We start from the raw sequence: 21,532 nt of genomic DNA, 5'->3' as shown, positions 1-21,532 counted from the left end.
TGTGAAGCCACTGAAGGGGCAGGAGACGAGCAGGTCACCCCGGGGCAGGGGCAGACTCTCCACGTTTTCAGAGCTCTGGGCTCAGGACTCCCCTCCTGTCCTTCCAGCCCCAGCCCGACAGAGGGGGGCAGCCCAGCCGCTCCTCCCCAGCTGCCCCCGACGCCTCATCTCTGCGGCCCAGATTCTGGAATGCCCACCACCCAGTGGGGCCCAGATCACACGCGAGTGCCCGATTCTCACCCCTCCTCTGGCCTCAGGCTGCTGGTAACGAACACGCGATGCCACCAAATGCCACCCTCCTGGCAAAGTGGGGATGCCCCCGGCCCCCTTACCTGGGCCCAGGGCTGTGGATGGGGTCTCGGGGAACTGGGAGGGCCCACCTGAAGGCAGACAGACACGCTACTGCCCCACCCTTTGGTGGGCAACAGAAACGGGGCAGCGAGGCCTGCAGGGACCCCCACTCCCACCCTGCAGGGCCTCTCCCCACCTCACTCCTATGCAAATGATGGGGCTCTCCCGCTCCCCAAAGGCAAGTCCCCAGCCCTGCCTGCTGGAAGAGGGGCCGGGAGGTGGGACTTCGGGCTGGATGGGGAGGGACTAAGCAGGGTCCACTCCAGGAGAGAGGGCAGCGAGGCCCTGCCTGTCCTCCTTCCCAGCATGGCTCTGCTCAAGCAGACGGGGCCTCAGGCAGGTGAACCCCCAGCTCCTGACCCTCTCTGAAGGTCAAGGCCGCCCAGGACGCCTGCGGTGCAGTACCATACCTGACCACCAGGTGCCGCCATGGACAGCGCTCATCCCAGCACCAGCCCTCCAGGTTCTGCCTCCACCTGCCCCACCCCACCCCTCTGCAGGAGGTGGGATGCTTCCCCTAAAGGTGCTTAACAGTTTGGGGCCAGGGCTGCCTCGACGAGGCTCAAGAAGATGCACACACAGTATGAAGACCACGGCTGGGGCCCCCAAACCAAGGAGCCCAGGCTGGAATCCCCGCTCACAGCCTGGCTCCCCTTTCGCCCCGTCTCAGGGCCTGCCGGCACAGGCCCCCAGCCAGCCTCTGCTCTCGCTTGGCAGACACGGCCTCTCGGTGCTGCCTCTTCCCAGGAGCGGGCTGGGCCTGGGGGAGGGGACCGGGACACCAGAGGAGCACAGCTGGCCGGAGGGGCAGGGCACCCCGAGCTCTGCCTGCAGGCAGCACATTCCCCCAGAGGCTCAGGGGGCTGAGAGGCCACGGTGTCATCACGGCACCTTCCCCGACCCTGCCCGTGGGTGCAAACAGGAACACGAATGCACTGGAGCACAGGCATGCTGTGAAGCACACGTGCGCATGGGAGCACACACAGGCACCGGCACGCACACACTGGGACACACGCAGGTGCTAGCGTGCACAGACGGGAGCACACGCCTGTGCTACTGCACACACATGCACGGGCGCACCGTCGTGCCCTGGTTCACACACACACAGGGCGAGGAAGGGGTGGGGCGGTGGGCTGGGTCTGCGCCCACCCACGCTGGATCACCCAGCCCTGCCCGTGGGGTCTCCGCCCTCTGCAGTTTGAGCCCACCCCAGCCGCTGTCTGGGCCTGGAGTCAGCAGGGCACTGCTGGCTGGCCCACGGCCGAGTCCGGCCCCGTGGTCCAAGGGCTGGAAGGTTCACACTTGGCCGTCAGAGGCCTGCAGATACCACGGGCGCCGCGCTGGCTGGTGACCTTTGGCCCAGCCAGCGGAGAGTCGCCCCTCCCCCCGCGCTGGCTGGTGACCTTTGGCCCAGCCAGCGGAGAGTCGCCCCTCCCCGCGCTGGCTGGTGACCTTTGGCCCAGCCAGCGGAGAGTCGCCCCTCCCCGCGCTGGCTGGTGACCTTTGGCCCAGCCAGCGGAGAGTCGCCCCTCCCCCCGCGCTGGCTGGTGACCTTTGGCCCAGCCAGCGGAGAGTCGCCCCCTCCCCCCGCGCTGGCTGGTGACCTTTGGCCCAGCCAGCGGAGAGTCGCCCCTCCCCGCGCTGGCTGGTGACCTTTGGCCCAGCCAGCGGAGAGTCGCCCCTCCCCGCGCTGGCTGGTGACCTTTGGCCCAGCCAGCGGAGAGTCGCCCCTCCCCGCGCTGGCTGGTGACCTTTGGCCCAGCCAGCGGAGAGTCGCCCCTCCCCGCGCTGGCTGGTGACCTTTGGCCCAGCCAGCGGAGAGTCGCCCCCTCCCCGCGCTGGCTGGTGACCTTTGGCCCAGCCAGCGGAGAGTCGCCCCTCCCCCCGCGCTGGCTGGTGACCTTTGGCCCAGCCAGCGGAGAGTCGCCCCTCCCCGCGCTGGCTGGTGACCTTTGGCCCAGCCAGCGGAGAGTCGCCCCTCCCCCCGAGCCTGACTCACCCTGCTGGCACGTGGGCCCCATGTAGCCGCCCACGCAGTGGCACCGCCCACTGACAGCGTCGCAGCCAGCCCCCCCCCCGCAGGAGCAGCGCAAGGCACAGCCTGGCCCGAAGAAGCCGCTTCTGCAGCCTGAGGGCACAAGACACGGGAGAGCCGGGCCTGAGTGCCACACCCGTCTGCCTGCGGCAGAGACCCCGGGCTTCGGGCCACCCTGTGGGGATGTGCGGGAGCAAGGACCTCGGGCCTCAGCTTCCCTGTCCTGCAGGAGCTCTCACGTGGGAAAGCGCAGGGCACCAGGCACCGGCCCAGGATCACTGCCCCGCCTTCCCGCCCAGCCCCCGGCTGGCAAAGGGGAGCGGGCGGTCAGGGATGCTCCCTCCAGGGCGAGACGGCCAAGAGCCACGAGGACGTGTGTGGAGCCCCCAGGGCCGGCGCCTCCGCCCGGGCACGTCTGGGAGGCTGGCATGTTTCCTTCCCACCTAACTGGGCCCACGCCCAAGGGAGAGGCTAACCGGGGACTCAGGTGGGGGCCAGAGGGTGGGACTGGCCTTGACAACCCAAGCAGGAGCTCCGTGCTGGGGCCCCTGCAGAGGGAAGGGTTGGGCACGGTGCCCAGGCCACACGTGGCACAGGTGGGGCTCCTTCAACACGGTCAAAAACACTGACAGAGACCCGCGCCCATGCCCCCCACCAAGCGGGGCCCCAGACTCACCCAGGTCACAGGTGGCCCCCATGAGCCCCGGGGGGCATAGGCAGTGGCCGGTGACAGGGTCGCAGGGCACCCCATCCTCGCAGTCACACTGCTGGTTGCAGCCTTCTCCAAATGAGCCCGGCTCACACCCTGGTGGGGGCAGTGGGCTTAGCATCACCTGTCCCGTACCCGGGGTGAGGGACCGGATGGAGAACGTGGGCGCACGGACCACTCACCCTTCTCGCAGAACTGGCCGCGGAAGCCGGCAGGGCAGAGGCACCTGCCACTGACGGGGTCGCAGGGGGCGCCGTGCTGACACTCGCACGTCCCCCGGCAGCCAGCCCCGTGGAAGCCAGCGGGACAGGCTGAGGGAGACCCGGGTTGGAGCTCCTGACTCAGTTTGCCCAGAGTGAGCAAAGGACCGGGTCAGGGGCCCAGCTCCCCTGTCCTCCCACCCAGGCCCGGCCCTGAGCCGGGACCTCTGGCCCGGGAGCCCCACCGAAGCTGGGGTCAGGCCTCATCCCATCGGGCCCCCGCGGGGAGTGACACGGAAAGCGGAGGAGCGGATGCCGGGACAGGGGCCGACCCCACAACTCACGGTGCTCGCAGGCCTGGCCGTAGAAGCCGGGGCCGCAGTGGCAGGCGCCCGACGAGGGCTCACAGGTGCCGTGGTTGCGGCAGGAGCATTCCAGGCGGCAGGCAGCACCGTAGCGCCCGGCGGGGCAGGCTGGGGAGGGGGCCGGCGGGTCAGCCTCCTGCCACGGGAGAGCAGGGGGCACGGGGCTGGCCCCTGGGCACTAGCCTGATCCGCGGAGCCTGGCAGCCTCGCCCGGCCCTACAGCAACCTGCGGCCCCCGCAAACGCCCTCGAGCTATGGCCCCCCTCGGGAGCCTAGGGCCCCCACCCTGCCACCACCACACCGGGTACGGCCTCGCTCCCCTGCAGGTACCACCCCTGCAGCTCACACGGCGATGTGGCCCCCAGGCTGTCCCGGACAGACACTCACCCAGCTCGCAGTGCAGCCCGGTCCAGCCCAGGCCGCAGGAGCAGCTGCCGCTGGCGGCGTGGCACAGGCCCCCGTTCCTGCAGGAGCACATGTGCTCACAGTTCACACCAAACCGGTTCTGGGGGCAACCTGGGGACAGTCGGGCACTGCTCAGAGCTCTGGCCCAGGGACGCAACCCCCAGATCTGACAGTCATTCAACAAACACTCCCCGGGCCTCTCAGAACCAGTCCCTACCCCCTGGGCACACACGCACCAGGAAACAACACCAACCACATCCCGCCCGTCCATCCATCCTCCGCAGATGCCGGGCCTGGTCGGCGCTGAGGATAACACAGGACGAAAGGGACCAGGGCCCGCCAGGGGCTGTGAGTGCCTGCCCAGCTGGCGGGAGGGGGTTAGGGAAGTCTTCCTGGAGGTGGCAGCACAGAGGAGGCTGGGCAACCCTGCACTCCAGGTGGCCCCTGTTCACACGCTGATTGACCCATGGCTACCGTCCTTCCCTGCGGGCCTCGGGGAGTGTGACCGGCCCCTTGACGAGGACCAGAGGGCGGCAGGGGGCTCAGACCTACCAGGGTGCGGGGCCAGGCCAAGCAGGGCCTTGAGGACCGTGCATGCCATCGTAAGCATGAGCCCCACCACAGTCCCCAGGGACTGCCCCAGCTCCCCACCACGGGCTGGGCTCCAGGCCTCCCTCTCTGTGGGGTCCCTGGCCACTGGGCCCGGTAGAAAGGCCAGAGGGACCCCAACCCAAGAGGACATCAGCCAGAAGGCTGGCTCCGTCCTCAGACGAAACAGCCGCCTGACCCCTCCTGCTGGGGGGGGCTCTGGGTCAGAACGGGTTCATCCCCCACTGGCCACAGGGAACTGGACAGGTCACTTGATGGCCTGAGCCTTGGAGTCACAGGTCAAGACAAGGCGTGGGATGCTGTTGGATGACCCAATGACCCGAGTGGACGCTGCTGTCAACACAAGCTAGACCCTCACTTATCCTCAGGGCACTTGGGGGATTAATGGCGGGGACCCAGTTCTCCGCCAGTGACCCCAGGGCTTCACCCCATCACCCTCCCCCCGAGGCTGAGGGAGTGATACCCATGAAGTATCCAAGGCAGCAGGGGGAGCAGGCTCTCACCGTGCTCACAGTGGACGCCGGTCCTCCCGGGGGGGCAGGAACAGGTGCCGGTCACGGGGTCACAAGCCGCCCCCTGCCCACAACTGCACACGTGGGCACAGCGGGGGCCAAAGCGGCCGTGTGGACAGGCTGCCAGGAGGAAATGGGAGGGTGGCCACTCCAGGCAGGATCCCCCCTCTCTCTGCCGTGTCAACCTGGGACAGGGCGGGATGGGCCAGGGAAGGCGGGGTGGGGAGACTCCCTTGTCTGCCCAGATGCGGCGGGGCTGCCTGCTGCCACGCCCCCTGCCTGCTGGCTCTGCTGGGGGCCGGCCTGCGCTGCGTTTCGCGTGACTCACGGCGGCCCCCCGCCCACCCCGCTAGCCCAGCCAGGATTCCAGATGATTGGAAAGGCCCCACCTGGCTCAGGGAAAGGCCATTCTCTCGGCAGCATGCCCAGCTGGCCTCTGCACGGCCCCTGGTGGACACGGCGTGAGCTGGGGGCACAGCACGCGGCCAGGCAGAGCTGGCCGGCAGGGATGCTTTGGTCACATGGAACCCCCAGCTCAGCCCGGCCTGCGGCCAGGCCCCGGGGGGCGGGCCCAAGAAGGGGGTGGTCAGGGGCTGTCCTCCCCGCAGGCTGGCTAACCCTAACCACCGAGGCGCAGGGAGGAGCTGCCCCTGCCCTCACCCTGGCCACTCACCGAGGCTGCAGTCCGTTCCGAGGAACCCAGGTGGGCAGTGGCAGGCCCCTGTGGCCGCGTCACAGGAGCCCCCGTTGAGACACCCACACAGCTGCTCACAGCCGGGCCCGAACTGCCCGGGCGGGCACCCTGCAGGGGAGGGGCCAGCTGCCAGGGGCCAGGGGGCTCACAAAGCCCCTGACCTCCCACGTCATCCTTCCCGAGGGCCCAGCGGGCAGCATGGGCACACTCACGTTGCTGGCAGCCGGCACCGTGGTAGCCAGCGGCACACACGCAGGCCCCTGAGGCAGGGTGGCAGGCCTGGTCCTCGCCGGGACACTGACACTTCTGCCCACAGTTCTCCCCAAAGGCACCGGGCGGGCAGGCTGGGGTGAGGAGGCAGGAGGTCAGTGCCGGCCCTGCCTGGAGTGGGCATCCTCCCGGGAGTCGCCTCCCGGAGCCCCTCCTGGGGGTAGAGGTTTGGGGCCCAGCACAGGGGCACATGTGGCCTGAGCCACCCACTGCCCAAGGGCCCGCCCAGGTTGGTCACCTACCCTGCTCACAGCCGGGCCCAGTGAAGCCTGGGGGACAGTGACACTCTCCAGTGACGTGGTGGCAGGCAACGCCGGGTGGGCACTGGCAGCGCTGGGCACAGGCCTCTCCAAACCAGCCGGGCGTGCAGGCTGCAGGGAGGCATGGGCCCGGAGGGGTCATCGTGTGAAGGGCCCAGCCCCACCCAGAGCACCAGCGGAGCTGGGGGCTCGCCATTCTCACACCGCAAGCCCCTCAATCCCGGCGGGCAGAGCCACGCCCTGGTGACGTGGTGGCAGGCGGCCCCCCCGCCGGCAGGCACAGTTCTCCTCTCACAGAGAACCCGAACGCACCCTTGGGACAGGCTGCGGGGAAAGAGGCGGGCGGGCTGCTCTGGGCGGCTCCCTGGACAGAGGCGGGGAGGCCCCGGGAGCTCAGCCCACAGCCCTGCCCCCTACCTGTCCGTTGCCCACCCCGGGGAGGCCTCCACACCCTGGCGTGAGCCGAGGCCACACCGGAGGGGCCCTAACCCGCCCCACTCACGGCTCCGGCACTCATCCCCGGTCCAGCCGGCCGGGCAGCGGCAGTGGCCTGTGTGCCGGTCACAGAGGCCGCCGTGGAGGCACCCGCAGACGTGCTGGCAGCCGGCTCCGGAGAACCCCGGGGGGCACTCTGCAGAGGCTGGGGCAGGGGAGGGGACCGGTGAGGGTCCAGCCCCTGGGGCCCAGGACACCCCCGCCCGCCCCTGCTTCCCGCACCCAGAGCCTCGGATCCCATGTCCTCGGGAGGGAGGGGTGCCCAGTGGGCTGGTGACACTGCAGGCCACACCCCAGGACCCTGACCCCCAACTCCAGGCAGCCACAGGGGCAGGGGCTGCACCGAGGCACGCCGGGGCGCTGGCCCTGGGTTCCAGGCCCCAGGGTCCCTCCTTCCTCCTCCGCCCGCCTGCCGGCGCTCACCCTCCTCACAGGCCAGCCCAGCCCAGCCCTCGGGGCAGGTGCAGTGGCCTGAGACGGGGTCGCAGGTGCCCCGGTTCCGGCAGAGGCAGGAGTGCTGGCAGTCCTTCCCGTAGAGGCCCGCGGGGCAGGCTGGGGAAAGAGAGAAGTGACCTGCAGCATCCCCGCCAGCCAGGCCGGGGGCCTGAACCCTCGGAGGGCCAGCCCACTGGACCTGCAGGCCCCGCCCCAAAGGGCAGGGACCTAGGGCTGCCTCTAGGACGATCTGCTCCAGGGCTCCCCGGGCCCAGCTGCCCAGCCTCCGGGGGCTCAGGGCTGAAGGGTGTGGTCCTAAGCCTTCCTCCCCTGCCCCGGTGCCCCATGGCGGGGGCATGGCCCCCGCCCTCCCTGCCCTCCATTCCCAGCGAGCCGTGTGTCCACCTCGCGCCCGACACCGTGTGACCTTGCACGGCCCAGGGAGGGGCAAGCACGTTGCCTGACCCCAGACTCCTGGGCAGGGCTTACCCTGTAGGCAGGTGGGCCCCATCCAGCCAGGGCCACAGCGACACTGCCCGTGGACAGGATCACAGGAGGCCCCATTAAAGCAGAAGCAGGCCTGGCTGCAGTTGTGGCCGTACGTGTGGGCTGGGCAGGCTGCAGGAGAGAGGGGCGGTCAGGGGCCGGAGGGACGGACCCCGGGAGGGGCTGCAGCAGATGGTTCCGGGCTGCTGTGGTCCATCTGCCCCTCCCTCTGGCCTGGGCACCAGTCAGGGTGGCCACAGATAAGGACTGACCCTAACCCTAATGGGCAGCACCCAGGGCTGATGGGGGCCTCACGCACTCTGGGCACAGCGGGGACCCCGGCGGCCAGGAGGGCAGAGGCAGGAGCCGTTTACGGCGTCGCAGGGCACCCCGGCGCTGCAGTCACAGGCGCGGTGGCAGTCCACTCCGAAGAAGCCGGCAGGGCAGGCTGCAGGCAGGGGGCGGTGATGGGATGGCCAGGGGTCACGGGTCCCCACCCACACGCCCGGCCACCCCGGCCTGCGCCCTGGCTCACCGCGCTCACAGAAGGTTCCCCTCCAGCCGGCCGGGCAGGTGCAGGCCCCACTGACATGGTCACAGGCTGCCCCGTGCTCACACTGGCACTGCCGCCCACAGCCCGGCCCGAAGTAGCCCTGGGGACACCCTGAGACACCAGACCATCAGCTGGGGGGACGGTGAGCCTGACCTAATCCTCCCCAGGCCTCCACCACCACCGGGCCAGGGCCCGGGACTGTGGGGCGGGAGGAGCCCCTCCACACCCAAGGCCTCTGCACCCGTCCCCCAGGCAGGAACCGAGCCCCAAGCCCTGGGGAGGAGGGAGCCCCAGGCCCACCCAGACCCACCAACCCGGCCAGGGCAAGGCCCTCGTTCCTTAGCAGACACCTTCCTCCCCTCCTCCAGGTGCCAGGTGTCCTGTGGGCGCAACCGGCCCCACCTCTCCCTGCTGCGCCAGGTGGGCCTTCTGCTGGGCCCAGGCAGGTGGGAGGGTGGAGCCTGGCCCAGGCTGGGGAGGGATGCGGGTGGGCTCAGGCAAGGAGACTCCCTGTTTGTCCAGGAACAGGAAGGCAGGACTAGGTCCCCGACACTTGGGCACGTGCACACGCGCGTATGCATGTGCGTGTGCGTGCGCGTGCGGGTGTGCACGTGCACGTGTGCGGGCGGGGCCGGGACTCACGCTGCTCGCACCACAGGCCCACATAGCCGGCCTCACACAGACACAGGCCGCTGATGGCGTCGCAGCTCCCGTGGCCCGCGCTGCAGTTGCAGGTGTGGCTGCAGTCGGGTCCCCAGTGGCCGCTGTCACAGGCTGCAACAGGGGCCGGGTCACCCTGTGCAGGTGACCACAGCCACGATGGGGTCCAGGGCCCTCCCCGGGGCCTGGGCGGAGGCTTCCCCAGGGCAGGGCAGGGACGCCTGCACACCAGGCCGCCTACCTCTCTGGCAGCTGAGGCCGGTCCACCCCGGGGCGCAGCTGCAGTGGCCAGTCACCGGGTGGCAGAGCCCGTCGTTGACGCAGGAGCATCGCATCTGGCAGCTGGGCCCAAACCAGCCTGCTGGGCAAGCTGCAGGGAGGGCAGGGTGAGCGCACTGGGGGCATGGACACGGGGGCAGGGGGACACGGGTACGGGACACAGGGGTGGGACACGGGGATCACAGGCGGGGCCGAGGTCGGGGCGGCGGGCACTCACTGTCCTGGCAGCGGCTGCCCGTGAAGCCGGGGCGGCACAGGCAGGCTCCGGTCTCAGGCTCACAGGAGGCACCGTGCTCGCACGCCGGACAGATCTCCTGGCAGCCGAGCCCCCAGCGACCCTCAGGACAATCTAGCCCCACCACAGCCAGTCAGTCTCCCCTGGGGCCTTGCTGGGCCCATCGGGGAGCAGGAACTTCTGTTCCCACCTGAGCTGTCCCGGAGGAGGGAGAGGGACAGGTCACGGGAACCCCCAGCCTCCTCATGGGTGGCAGGCTACAGGGCGTCCACCCCCAGAAAGGAAGCACCTGCCCTAGAATGGCTCAACAGGCAAAAGAGGGGCACCCAGAGTGAACAGGTGTCTAGAGGACAAGCCACAGGCCCGGGGAGGGCTGGGGGCCGCTGGTCAACCTGTCTCCACGGCTGACAGTTCCTAGCGTGTGCACCCTCTGTGGGCATGGCCACAGGGCGGCCACAGATGCCCACGTCCAGACCCAAGGCTGGTTGGTGTGAGCTCTCGCAGTTGCTGTGGACTGGCCTGGGGTCTGCAGGGCTCCAGGGCTGAGGCCAGGGCTCCCCAAACGCAGCTCAGTGCTGGGGTCCCCAAACACAGCCCAGAGTTGGGGTCCCCAAATAGGATCCAGGCTGGGCTCCCCAAACACAGCCCGGGGCTGGGGTCCCCAAACACGGCCTGGGGCTGGGGTCCCCAAATGAGATCCAGGCTGGGCTCCCCGAACATGGCCCGGGGCTGGGGTGCCCAAATGGGATCCAGGCTGGGCTCCCCAAACACGGCCAGGAGTCATGCAGCCCAGGGCGGTTAGGAGAGCCCGGGACAAGGCTGCCACTCACCTGCCCCACAGTCAGCCCCGGTCCTCCCAGGAGGGCACAGGCACCGCCCCGTGACCAGGTCGCAGGGGGCGCCCTGGCAGGAGCAGAAGCCTGAGCAGTTCCTGCCGAACGTCCCGGCCGGGCACTCTGCGGGGAGGGCGGGGGCCTCAGCCACCACCACGAGGAGCTGCCGTCCTCCCCTTGCGGCCCCGCCCCGCCCCGGGCACCCGCCCCGGCACCTGCCCCCTGCCCCAGCAGCGTTGCTGGACACAGCTGCGGTCCCCTGGGTGACGAGGGCGGTCACGGGAGCGGGCAGGAGACGGGGGACATGGAGCAGGACGAGGAGGGGCCTGCTTGGGCTGACCCTCCTTGGGGAGTGGTGGTGAGGGGCGGCCTGGAGACCACAGGCCAGCAGGGCTCGGGGGGGGGGGGGGGGGGGGCGGGCAGCCAGGACCCTGGAGAGCGGGCGCAGGGCTGGCTCTGCCTTCCTCTCACTTCGGTGCACCCTGCGGACCCTCTGCTGGTCACCCCCGTGTTCAGGAATGAGAACGGCCAGGCGGCTCCGGGCCCACAGCAGGGCTTCGGGAAAGAATGCAGGGGCCGCGGAGCCTCGCCCCACCCGTGAGGGCTGCAGTGGCCGCTCTGGTGGCCTCGCAGGGCGCCGCGCCAGACCTCACACCTGCCCTGGCTGGGGAGGCAACGCGGTGGAGGGAGGGCCCTGCCAGCCCCAGCACCGTGTGGCTGCCCCAGTGCTGCCGGAGGGAAAGCTCCCAGCTCGGGAAGGCCAGCACGGACCTGGAGAGGGCGGGCGGAGGCACCCTCCACACCAAAGAATCAGAGCCCACCCCGCACCCAAACACCCAGCGGGGCTGAGAACTGAGGACGCTCCCTGCCTGAGGGGCGTGAGGTGTCAGAGGGTGGGCGGGCGCCAGGCCTGGGGTCTCCCTGGGCCCCGAGATGGGCTCCGGACAAAGAACACACCCTGGTGAACTGTTGCCGTGAGGGCCCGTGGCGTGCGGGCACAGGCCCGCCCACTGGACCACAGGTGCAGCGCAGGGCACTCACACAGGCACCCACGCAGTGTGGACCGGGGCGGGCAGGGAGGCCCGGCGGGGCCGGATGGAGCTGTCCCGCCACCTAGGGGAGCCCCCGCTCCACTGACTGGGGGCAGACGCGTGTTTGGGGGTTAATACTTTCCAGACCTAACAGCAGCGGGGAGCCTGTTACTGCTGTAAAAATATGTGTGTCATTTCCTGTGGCTCATCCTTGGGGCCCTGGAGGCTTTTAAGAAAAAGGGAAAAGGAAGACAAAGAAAACCAGCAGGGAAGGGCTGGGGTGACGGCCTTCCGTGTCCCAGCACACAGGCCGCCAGAGGGCAGGTGCAGGCAGGCCTGCCGCGTGCGGGAGTGCAGGGGGAGACTGACCCCGGCTGGGGCTGCGCAGTGGCCCCCAGGTGCAGGCAGGCCTGCCGCGTGCGGGAGTGCAGGGGGAGACTGAGCCCTGGCTGGGGCTGCGCGGTGGCCCCCAGGCCACTTAGGGGCAGCTGGGCGGGCAGCTCTGGCTGAGGGGGACTCGAGCCGCTGCCCCGGTCGGGGTCACACCAGTCACACCGCAGGCCCCCTCGGCCCCCACCTGCCCGCCCGCTGATGGGTGAGGACAGTGTGCCAAGGGAGGTCCCAACCCCCCTGCACCCCGTCGGCGGCCACGGCAGCCCCACTGCTCAAAGCCAGGGCGCCCCCATGTAAACGAGGGGCCCCCAGCCTCCAGCCTTGCCCGTGCCTGGTGCCCACTCATGCCGCCCCCCGGCCCGGGCGTCCACGTGGAGGGCCTTTGGTCACCACCCGCGCCCCACGCCGGCACCTCCGGCCCAGACTTCGCTCCGAGCCAACACCCTCGGGAGCAGCCTCTGTCCTGCTGGCTCAGACCCACCAGGAAGGAGCCCCTGGCCCAGCTTCCAGCACAAATCTCACTTAGTGTGTCCTGTGATAGAGGGAGTGGGCAGGTGAGGGAGGGAGGGGGCAATCTTGGAGAGGCACTGGCCCTTCTCCAGGCCTCCCTGCACGTGCGTGCACATGCACACACACACACACACACACACACACACACACACAGACACACGAGTTCCCGCCCTCTCGGTGCACAGAGACAGGCAGACCTGTGGCTGAGTCACCACCGCGTGACCAGGGTGGGGACATGGCAGGTCAAGGTGCCACCAGGACCAGCACTTCTGGTGCCCGGAGCCCAGCACGGGCCAGATGACCTGCACCCCACCCGCACACCAGGGCTGGTTGCTCACCTTGGCTGCAGTCCTCCCCCTGGTAGCCGGCAGGACACTGCTTCCCACACTGGCCGCTGATGGGGTCACAGGCCACGCCCGGGGGGCAGGTGCACGCCTGCCGGCAGCCTGGCCCAAAGAAGCCCGGCTGGCACTCTGCAGGGGGAGAGGGAAGAGGGGTCTGCGGGATTCCGCCAGCCCTGAGGCCCTCCCTCCGCAGCTCTGCACTCACCGTCCCGGCACCGCTCGCCCCCGAAGCCCGCCTTGCAGGCGCAGCTGCCGTCCCTCCTGTCACACGCGCGCGTGTTCCGCTGCTCACACTGGCATTCCTCCGAGCAGCCCGGCCCGAAGGCCCACGGTGGGCAGGCTGCACCCCAGAACCAACCGTGAGGGGCCTGCCCCCTGCGAGCGCCCACCCTCCCCAGCCCAGGGTCTCCGGGACCCCACGCAGAGCCGCGGGTTTGTGCCCATTCCACAGATGACAAACGGGGTCTCAGAGAGGCACTTCCCAGCCAGGAAACGCGCAGGTCCTCACTGCCTCCCTCATACAATCCTTCTACAAAGAGCCGCTAGGATGAAGTCTGCTTGCTTTTAGCCAGCATCCCACCGCCTCTCCCATCCCAGGTGTCTATGGACGCAGAGAGGGGTGACCCCACCGGGGGCTCAGGACTTGCTGCCAGGAATGTCCTGGAGCTTCCGAGGGAGGCCTGCCCCTTCCCACGCTCAGCCCACCCACCAGCCTGGCTGGGGCCGGCACCGCCCACCCGAACAGGCACCCTGGCGGCCAGTGCAGTCCAGAGGACGTGGCTTTGAGCCCACAGACCCCACACCCCAGCCGGGGCACTTGCTGAGCCCCCGCATCCTCATCTGTAAACAGTGACCGTCCAACACAAGCTGGACCACGGGCAGGAAGCACCCGGCCCATGCTGCGGCCCCGCCCCCGGCCACGGGCGGCCAGCGGGCAGTGGGACTCACCCAGGTGGCAGAAGCGGCCGTAGAGCCCCGGGTCGCAGAGGCAGGCCCCGTAGAGGCGGTGGCAGCGGCCCCGGTTGGCACAGTGACACTTCTTAGCGCAGTGCTTGCCGTAGAAGCCTCTGGGGCAGCCTGGGGGACGGGGAGCCTCTTGACTGCCCACCCGGACATGGCCCCGCCCGAGGAGGTGCTCCAAGGGGCCCCAGGACCAGCACAGGAGTCAGGAGAGACCTGGGCCCCCAGCAGCCCGAGGACCCTGCACCCCAGACAGGGAGGGTCCCTGGGGGTGGCGAGGGCATCACGAGGGCAGGGCAGCCACGAAGTGCACCCCGTGGATGCGGCCATCTGCCCTGGCTGGCCCGTGCCCCTAGGGTCTGCGGCCTGGATGGCGGCCAGAGTGGGATGCCAAGCACGTCCCCAGCACACACATGGGAGACGCTCAAAGAAAGCCCACCCTCCTCGTCTGACCGGCACCTGCAGCGTCCTGACATCTGTCCCTCGGTGGTCACCTACCCTGAACCTCTGGGCCTCACAGAGGGAAGGACATGGGCCCAAGCTCAGGGGGCCCAGGGCCAGGACAGGGCTCTGGCATTCCTTCCCAAAACGCTCCCCTCCAGCTCTGTCCTGCCCCCGTCCTGCCTACTGAAGGGCCTCAGGGAGCTGGATGGTGACCCCAAGGCACGTCCACATCCTACCCACCAGGATCACCAGGTGGGGCCATCCTGCACTGTCGGAGCAGGCCCAACCCAACAAGTGTCCTTAGAAGAGAAAGGAGAGGGAGGCCGGAGACGAGAAGAGGAGGCCAGAGGCACAGACTGGGGGGAAGCAGCCACGAGCCCGGGGCACCTGGAGTCTAGGAGACTAGTGCGGGGCCCCTGAGAATTGGGACGAACGTCCTCAAGCTCACCTGCACGGGCACACTTTACCCACAGGACCCCGACTGAGACCTGGTCTCCAGAAAGCCACACCATGTCATGAGCAAAAGCTCAGAAGCTCTAAAATGCAGACGCTTTATCTGCCGGCAGTCCCTTGGGTCCGTTCGGGGCCCATCACACATACAGCGCCCAACAGGCAGTGGGCTCTCAGCCTCGGCAGAAGAGGGATGGCAGATCGCAGGGGAAGATGGGCAGGGACGCTAACCAAGCCGAGAAGGTGACCAGAGGGAGGGGGTGGAAAGCCCTGCCTGGCCGCCCCGGGGCTTAGAAACCTGCCCCGCAGCGTTCCCACGGGCAGGGGACGGGTCCACCGATTGCTGCCATCCGCTGCTAAGGCAGGAAGTCCTTGATATGTTAGCTACATCCGCCAGCAAAAGAAGCAGAAACTTAAAGTTCTGAAGACTTTAAGATGAAGCGTCAAGCCCCTGGGAAACTTGTGCGGACTCTAGTTCCTCCAGAAATGTTGCAACTTCCGAGTTAAAAAGGATGGTAATGTCGTCCCGTGCAGCCGCAGCCCGGGCGTGCTCCCTTCTGCAAATCCCACCCAGCCATCATATAGCTCTCCTTGAATGCTTCCAGGAACAGGGAGCTCACTACCTCCCCGGGGACCCTGTTACAAAAGTGCTATTCTTCCAACAAGTCCTCACCACCTGCTATAGTCAGGCCCCAGGAGAATCATCAGATGTAGAAAATTCAATGCCTCTTCCACTAAAGGGCCTCATCCTTCCCCCAGAAGGAAGGAGACTAGGAGCTGAGAGGTAGTGCCCACCCCTCCCCTCCACCCAGAGGACAACCCTGGAGGCACAGGAGGGGCCGCACCCACCGTCCTCACAGCGGGCTCCACTGACACCCGGAGGGCAGCGGCAGGCCCCCGTCACAGGGTCGCAGGTCCCGCCGTTCTGACAGCTGCAGGAGAAGCTGCAGTTCTTCCCGAAGGTGTCTGGGGGACAAGCTGCAGGGGACACAGAGAAGCACAAGGGTCACGGGCCCGCAGGAGGACTCGGGGCCCAGAAGCCCCTCCAGAGACACTGAGACACCCTCCTGGGGGTCGAGCCACCCAGTTCAAAAGCAACTTCCCAGAGTAGCACCCGATGGCACTCGTGCTCCCTGCCCCTGCCCACGGGCACGGCAGACATCTCTAATCAATCACCCCATCCTCTCCCTCTGAACTCCAACACGTCCACCTTCTCAACCAGCACTTTCAGAGTGGGTCACTGGCAGACCCTCAGACACGGTCACTACGGCCCTTGAGACTGCTGGGGTCGCTGGAAGGGCGTGGACAGGCCCTGGACAGAGCCTGCGAAAGCAGCTTTCAAATGTGCTTCGGCTGCCAACTCGGTGCGTGGCCCGGGGAGGCGACCTCTCCCCTCTGGGACTCGGGCATGACTGGCCCACCCGCTCGCTGCTCTTTATGTCTTAGCTGTTGGCTTGTCGCCCGACCCCCGTCCACCGTGACATCTGTGAGGGGCAGACAGCAGGCCCTGCTAGCCCCTGGGGTCTCCCAGCGCCCAGAACAGGGCCTGGCGAGGAGCAGGAAGCCAAGAGACCCTGAATGAACGAGTGAACGAGTGAACGGATGGACCTGTGGAGCCCCTGCCCAGGGCCGGCAGGGAGGCGTAAACTGTGTGTGCTGCGCAGGTCCTGGGGCTCAGGGGCCCCGCCCACACCCTGTCCTCACAGCAGTCTCACCTTCATTGCAGATGAGCCCGGTCCAGCCGTCGGGGCAGTCACAGCCACGCAGGCTGGGGAGGCAGGTCCCCCCGTTCCTGCAGTCAGCGCAGGTCAAGCTGCAATCTGGGCCAAAGGAGTCGTCCAGGCAGACTGTGGGACACAGCGGGAGAGGGGCCTCAGAGCCTGGCCCCTGGCGCTGGACCCCGCCCAGCACCAGGCCGGAGAAGGGGCACAAGGGACGTCCTCAGGCTGTGAAGGCCCCACGTGGGCGAGCGGAGACGTGGGACCCAGATGGGGGGGCCGGGAAGGGCTCTAAGCAGAAAGCTAGTGGCCCCATCCCAGGCTCAGCCCTGGGCGCGCTGGGCAAACTGACCAAGCAGCTTGGCCTCTCTGCGCCTTGGTCCAACGAGGCCCTCACGGGAGCCCTTCCTCACACCCAAGACCGCAGGGTGGGCAGCAGCCGGGCAGAGGGGGCGCTGGTAGAGAAGCCCTGGGGACGGGCGACCTCTCACCAAACGTCTCTTGCAGTGTGTGTTCGCCCCGCGCCGCCTCCTTCTCGGCCCCGACGTGGTCATCTTGGAAGAGGTGGGGCAGCTCGTCCTGGAGCACCGCTATGTGCGGGAGGGGCTGCACCAGGGGCAGGTGGCCGTCCAGGCCCACCTCGGGCATCTCCAGGGCTGGGCGGAGCACAGAGGGCCCTGAGCCCCTGCCGCCCACCCCCAAGCCTCCCCGGGCTTGGACTCCCTGCCCCTCAGTGCCCAGAGGCAGCTCCAGGCCTGAGCCCCATCCCAGGGCCCCTCCTCACCCCAGCCACTCCTGACCCTACTTCTCAGGACAGAGGAAGCTCCGGGCTCTGAGGCCCTGACCCATGCCACGTCTACCCCGGCTGTCCTGGCTCCCATGCTGGCCCTCGGGACCCTAAGCACGGAGTGGGTGTGGGGACAGGAGCAGCTCTCTGGCCCTCTGGATGCTGCCCTCGGTCCCGGGAACCGCGTCCATCCTCTCACCTGGGCAGGGCAGGAGCCGACTCCAGGGCCCTTGAGTAACACCCTGCCTGGGGGCGCCTGTCTGTCCGGCCCCTTCCCCCAGCTCTGCTGCCCCCGGCCTGTCCCACAGCGAGAGGCGGGACAGAAGTGGGGTCCGTCCAGCCAGGAGGGTGGGGTCCCCATGGTGGCCCGCAGAGACTCACGGCTGCAGCCCCGGCGGTCCTCGCCCAGCAGGTAGCCGCCCTCACAGGAGCACCGAAAGGAGCCGGCCAGGTTCGTGCAGCGGTGCTCACAGCCGCCACGGCCGGAGGCGCACTCGTCCACGTCTGCGGGCACACCCAGGGCAGCTGGAGCCTATCCTCCGGGGGTCGGGTCTCGGGGGCCCCTCCTGCCCCGGCCCTGCCCGCTGCACAAGTGCCTGCTGGGTGATACCCAGGCCACAGCCATCCTCCTGTGCCCAGGGTCAGAGGGACAGGGTGCACTGCCTGAGGGAGGCCAGGCTGGGAGCAGCCAGGGGTGCAGGCCCAGCCCGAGAAAAAGACAGTGACCTCAGGCGGGGGACGGAGTGGGCAGGTCCCCACAGCCCTGCCGATGGCAGGGGCCCAACCAGCACCCACTCCCCAGCCAACACAGCTGCCTACCGCTCACCCTCACAGCCGCAGCCATCGGCGCCAAGCTGGTAGCCGGCATAGCAGCTGCACTCGTAGCCGCCAGGGCTATTGGTGCAAACCTGCTGGCAGCACGGGGAATCGGCACAGTCATCGACATCTGCAGGGCACACAGCACAGCCCGGCTGGCATCCAGGTGCCCGCCCGCGTGTGCATCCTTCCACAGCACACCAGTGTGTGCATACCTGCACACAACCACACGCACACCTGCACACACCACACGCACAGCTGCACATACCACACACACACCTGCACACAACCACACGCACAGCTGCACACAACCACACGCACAGCTGCACATACCACACGCACAGCTGCACACGCACAGCTACACACGCACACATGAACACACCACAGGCACACCTGCACACACCACACGCACACATGCACACAACCACGTGCACGCACCACACGCACACCTGCACACAACCACACGCACACAACCACACGCACAGCTGCACACCACATGCTCACCTGCACACAACCCATGCACACCTGCAGGCTCCCACACACACCTTCATGCAACCCCATGCACACAACCCCATGCACACACCTACATGTGAGTTGCATGTACTCGCACACAATCACACATGCACACATGTCCTGGTCCTGCACACACAGACACACGCAAGACACAGGTCACGGCCCCAGGGCCGCCCCGCCTGCTGTGGGGGCAGACTGGGGGCTGGCGGGTAGTGGGGAGTCATCCCGGAAGCAGGGTCTCCCCGTGCAGAGGGCGTGCTCGCACACCAGTGTTTCGGGTGCTACTCCCGGCACGTGGGCATTGACCAGGTGGCTGAGCAGAGCTGGAGGTGTGGTGGGCGCTTGGCAGGCTGGGTCGCGATGCTGCCTCTCACTAGGCCCCCTCGTACTCCTCCCGCCTCCACCCGGGGCAGGACTGGGGGGGATGGGAGGGCGCGTCCTCGTCATGGCATCAAGGCCAGGCGCAGACCCAGGGCAGCAGCAAGTCCCTGGCTTGGGGGCGGGGCTCCCGGGAGGGAGGCGGCGCGCACCAGTGCATGTCCTCTGGCCCTCGTCCAGCTCGTAGCCGCGGGGGCAGGTGCACACGGGCCCTGTGCTGCTGTGGCTGCAACTGTGGGAGCAGCCGCCGTTGTCCGCCTCGCAGCTGTTCACTATCTCCATCTCGACCCCTGCGGCGAGACCCGCCCCCGGGACGTGGGGCTGGGGGGCACCCCGAGCCGGCACGGCCCTCCTCCCCAGCCGCTGCCGCCTGCTGGGAAACAGGCAGCACAGAGCTCCTGGGCCAGGCGGGCTCTGGAACCCTCTGTCCTCCTGGGGTCTCCCGTCCTCCTCCCACCCTCCCGGGGCCCACACGCAGCCCCCAAGCCCAGCACTGCCCTTGATTGACAAGGAATCTCTGCCCCTCGGCCAAAGCGAGCTGGCAGCCGTGGTGGGCTGGGACTGGGGAGCTGTGTTGCCCCGCAGGCCCCTCCACGCCCCGTGGTGTTATTGCCCACTGCCCACTCACGGTAGCACTGCCGGCCATCAGCTCCCAGCTCGTAGCCTGCGTTGCACACACACTTAAAGGACCCATGAGTGTTGAGGCAGCCGTGGGCACACTGGGCCAGGCCTGTGGCACATTCATCCACATCTGGGTGGGAGACATGGGCGGGGTGGGGGGCTCTGGGCCACTGGCCTGAGAGACTCGGCCCCCAGGGGTGGTCTCCGCAGAGGGGTCAGGGCCCAGGGCCCCAGGGCCCTCTCCCGCCTTCCCTCTGAGCACCTGTGTTTTCACCATCACACTCCAGGCGTGGAGCCGAGCTCCCTCCCAGGGCGAGGAAGGCGTGGCTGGAAGTCTGGGCTCAGGCCCCACCAGCAGCATCAGGTGAGGGGCTCTACCTCTCTGAGCCCGCGGTCTCTGAGGTGTGCATGTCCCGCCCTCGCCAAGCCTCCCCCCATCCAGGGCCAGGCACAGGAGGAGCCTTTTACCACCAGCCTCTGAGGGGCCATCTGGAGAAAGCGCACGCTGACATCGAGGGAGAGGCTACCAGCTTCTTCCCCGCAGCCACGTGGCACTGGCCTCAGGACACAAATCCCAGTGTCCCCGACAACTTCTTTGGTCCCACCCCTAAGAGTCCATGGGACGAAGCTGACCCTCAGGCCCGTCTCCCACTGCACCCTCTGAAGCCACCTCCATCCAGAGTGCCAGGACGTGCCCGTCACATCGGCAACGATGCCTAAAACGCTTTCCTGGTGGTGACACGGAACCACAAGCTTCCACACCTGCGGGCCCCGTCTCTCTGATGGCCATCCGGCAGGATGCCTGGGAAAATGACTGCTGCCTGCCCTGAACACACCGTATCGCTTCAGAGTTACGGGGGATGCGCACAGACCCCTCCCCAAGGCTGCTCGTCCAGAGCCGCCTGTAAAGGGAGGAGCAGGGACACCTGAGTCCCACGACTGGGAAACTAACAAACACCGCATAGCGGACACCCATGCAGCCGGGAGGTGGGAGCGCGTTCTAGAAAGCTGCGCCCGACCGGGCTCCGGGGTGATGCTAAATGTGCCCACTAACAACAAGCCGTAGAGACGCCTGGACGCCGACACGGGGCCGCCACCCGGGTCACGGTGACGCTTCCTCCTCTCTCCTCCCTCACCCTTTCCTGTCTCCCTAACAAGCAGGTCCTACTTAGGTAACACGAGAAACATATAAAAATAACAAGGCAACCTGAGATCTGCCTTCCTGCCGACATGAGACTCTCGCTGGGAGCAGCTCCTTGGGTTCCTGCCCCTCCTCTCTACCCTCCACCCCCACCCTGCCCCCAGCCCCGGAGATAAACCTGTGTCATTCCAGGTCAGCCAAGGGTGACAACAGGGGCCGCCCCACACCCACAGGCCGGTGCAGGGGATGCAAGGAGGCGAGCCCCGCACAGCTGACCTGGACCAGCCCGAGGGCAGGGAGGGCGTCTTACCTTCGCAGGCCTTGCGGTCCGCCGCCAGCCGGTATCCTGCGTGGCACTCGCAGCGGGCAAGGCCCCAGAGCGCCCGGCACGTGTGCATGCAGCCGCCGTTCTGATCCGTACACGGGTTCCTCCCTACGGTCGCCGCCAGGAGGCATGGAGGCAAAGGCAAGAGATGGGGGCTCTGGCAGTTCGGGGTACCTTCTCCGGGGCCTCTCGTGAGGCCCCCACCTGGAGCTCTCACCCCTCCTGCTCTGGCCTGACGGGCTGGGCAGTGGACTTGGGGTAAGATTAGCCCCAGGCATCCCCAAACAACTGCAGAGAAGACAGCAGGGCAGCGGCCAGGCCAGCGCTGGTCAGGCCGCGGGCTCACGGCCGGCTCCCCCAGTGCCTCCTCTCCTGTCGGAACCCCCAGCCCCGGGCCCTGTGCCGCTCTGCCGTCACTGCTGGCTTCGGCCCCTCAGACCCACACTCCTGACCCAGGAGCCAAGAGGCCGGGCAGGGTCAGAGCTACTCCCTCAGCACCTGCCCTGCCCCAGTCCCCATTTCCACTTCTCAGGGGTCTCCCAGACCTGCTCCACCTTTTCCATCAGAAGAGCACCCCCTTCCATGACAGGTAGTCCTGCGACCCCAGGGCAAGGTGTCAGACGGGGCCTGGGCAGCCCCCTCCGCCCAAGGGCCAGGGCTGGGGTCCCACGTGCCCATGCCAAGCCCAAGGTGGGCCTCAGAACCGGGGGACATG

The 21,532-nt window shown here is 68.2% G+C and overlaps 1 protein-coding gene across 1 annotated transcript in view; it reads right to left on the bottom strand.

Moving 5' to 3' along the window:
- Positions 1 to 65: 65 nt before the first annotated feature.
- MEGF6 (multiple EGF like domains 6) overlaps positions 66 to 21,532 on the bottom strand; it is a 37,677-nt gene continuing 16,210 nt past the window's right edge. Inside the window, exons 4-33 of the mRNA XM_060142843.1 lie at positions 20,803 to 20,925; positions 19,359 to 19,481; positions 18,883 to 19,020; positions 17,850 to 17,969; positions 17,405 to 17,527; positions 16,728 to 16,892; positions 16,234 to 16,365; positions 15,368 to 15,496; positions 13,613 to 13,741; positions 12,870 to 13,004; positions 12,659 to 12,793; positions 10,384 to 10,509; positions 9,536 to 9,667; positions 9,281 to 9,409; positions 9,022 to 9,153; positions 8,362 to 8,490; positions 8,146 to 8,274; positions 7,830 to 7,958; positions 7,329 to 7,457; positions 6,913 to 7,050; positions 6,393 to 6,521; positions 6,093 to 6,224; positions 5,860 to 5,988; positions 5,178 to 5,306; positions 4,048 to 4,176; positions 3,640 to 3,768; positions 3,278 to 3,406; positions 3,063 to 3,191; positions 2,351 to 2,479; positions 66 to 380 (exon numbers count right to left, since the gene is read on the bottom strand). Of these exons, the coding sequence (XP_059998826.1) occupies positions 82 to 380; positions 2,351 to 2,479; positions 3,063 to 3,191; positions 3,278 to 3,406; positions 3,640 to 3,768; positions 4,048 to 4,176; positions 5,178 to 5,306; positions 5,860 to 5,988; positions 6,093 to 6,224; positions 6,393 to 6,521; positions 6,913 to 7,050; positions 7,329 to 7,457; positions 7,830 to 7,958; positions 8,146 to 8,274; positions 8,362 to 8,490; positions 9,022 to 9,153; positions 9,281 to 9,409; positions 9,536 to 9,667; positions 10,384 to 10,509; positions 12,659 to 12,793; positions 12,870 to 13,004; positions 13,613 to 13,741; positions 15,368 to 15,496; positions 16,234 to 16,365; positions 16,728 to 16,892; positions 17,405 to 17,527; positions 17,850 to 17,969; positions 18,883 to 19,020; positions 19,359 to 19,481; positions 20,803 to 20,925 (4,088 nt within the window). The 3' untranslated portion in view covers positions 66 to 81. The remainder of the gene's footprint in view (positions 381 to 2,350; positions 2,480 to 3,062; positions 3,192 to 3,277; positions 3,407 to 3,639; positions 3,769 to 4,047; positions 4,177 to 5,177; positions 5,307 to 5,859; positions 5,989 to 6,092; positions 6,225 to 6,392; positions 6,522 to 6,912; positions 7,051 to 7,328; positions 7,458 to 7,829; positions 7,959 to 8,145; positions 8,275 to 8,361; positions 8,491 to 9,021; positions 9,154 to 9,280; positions 9,410 to 9,535; positions 9,668 to 10,383; positions 10,510 to 12,658; positions 12,794 to 12,869; positions 13,005 to 13,612; positions 13,742 to 15,367; positions 15,497 to 16,233; positions 16,366 to 16,727; positions 16,893 to 17,404; positions 17,528 to 17,849; positions 17,970 to 18,882; positions 19,021 to 19,358; positions 19,482 to 20,802; positions 20,926 to 21,532) is intronic.

This window comes from Lagenorhynchus albirostris, chromosome 2 (assembly GCF_949774975.1).
Source record: "Lagenorhynchus albirostris chromosome 2, mLagAlb1.1, whole genome shotgun sequence".
Lineage (NCBI taxonomy): Eukaryota > Metazoa > Chordata > Mammalia > Artiodactyla > Delphinidae > Lagenorhynchus > Lagenorhynchus albirostris.
Note: the sequence above shows the minus strand (reverse complement) of the source record. Positions and strands in the feature narration are given on the sequence as shown.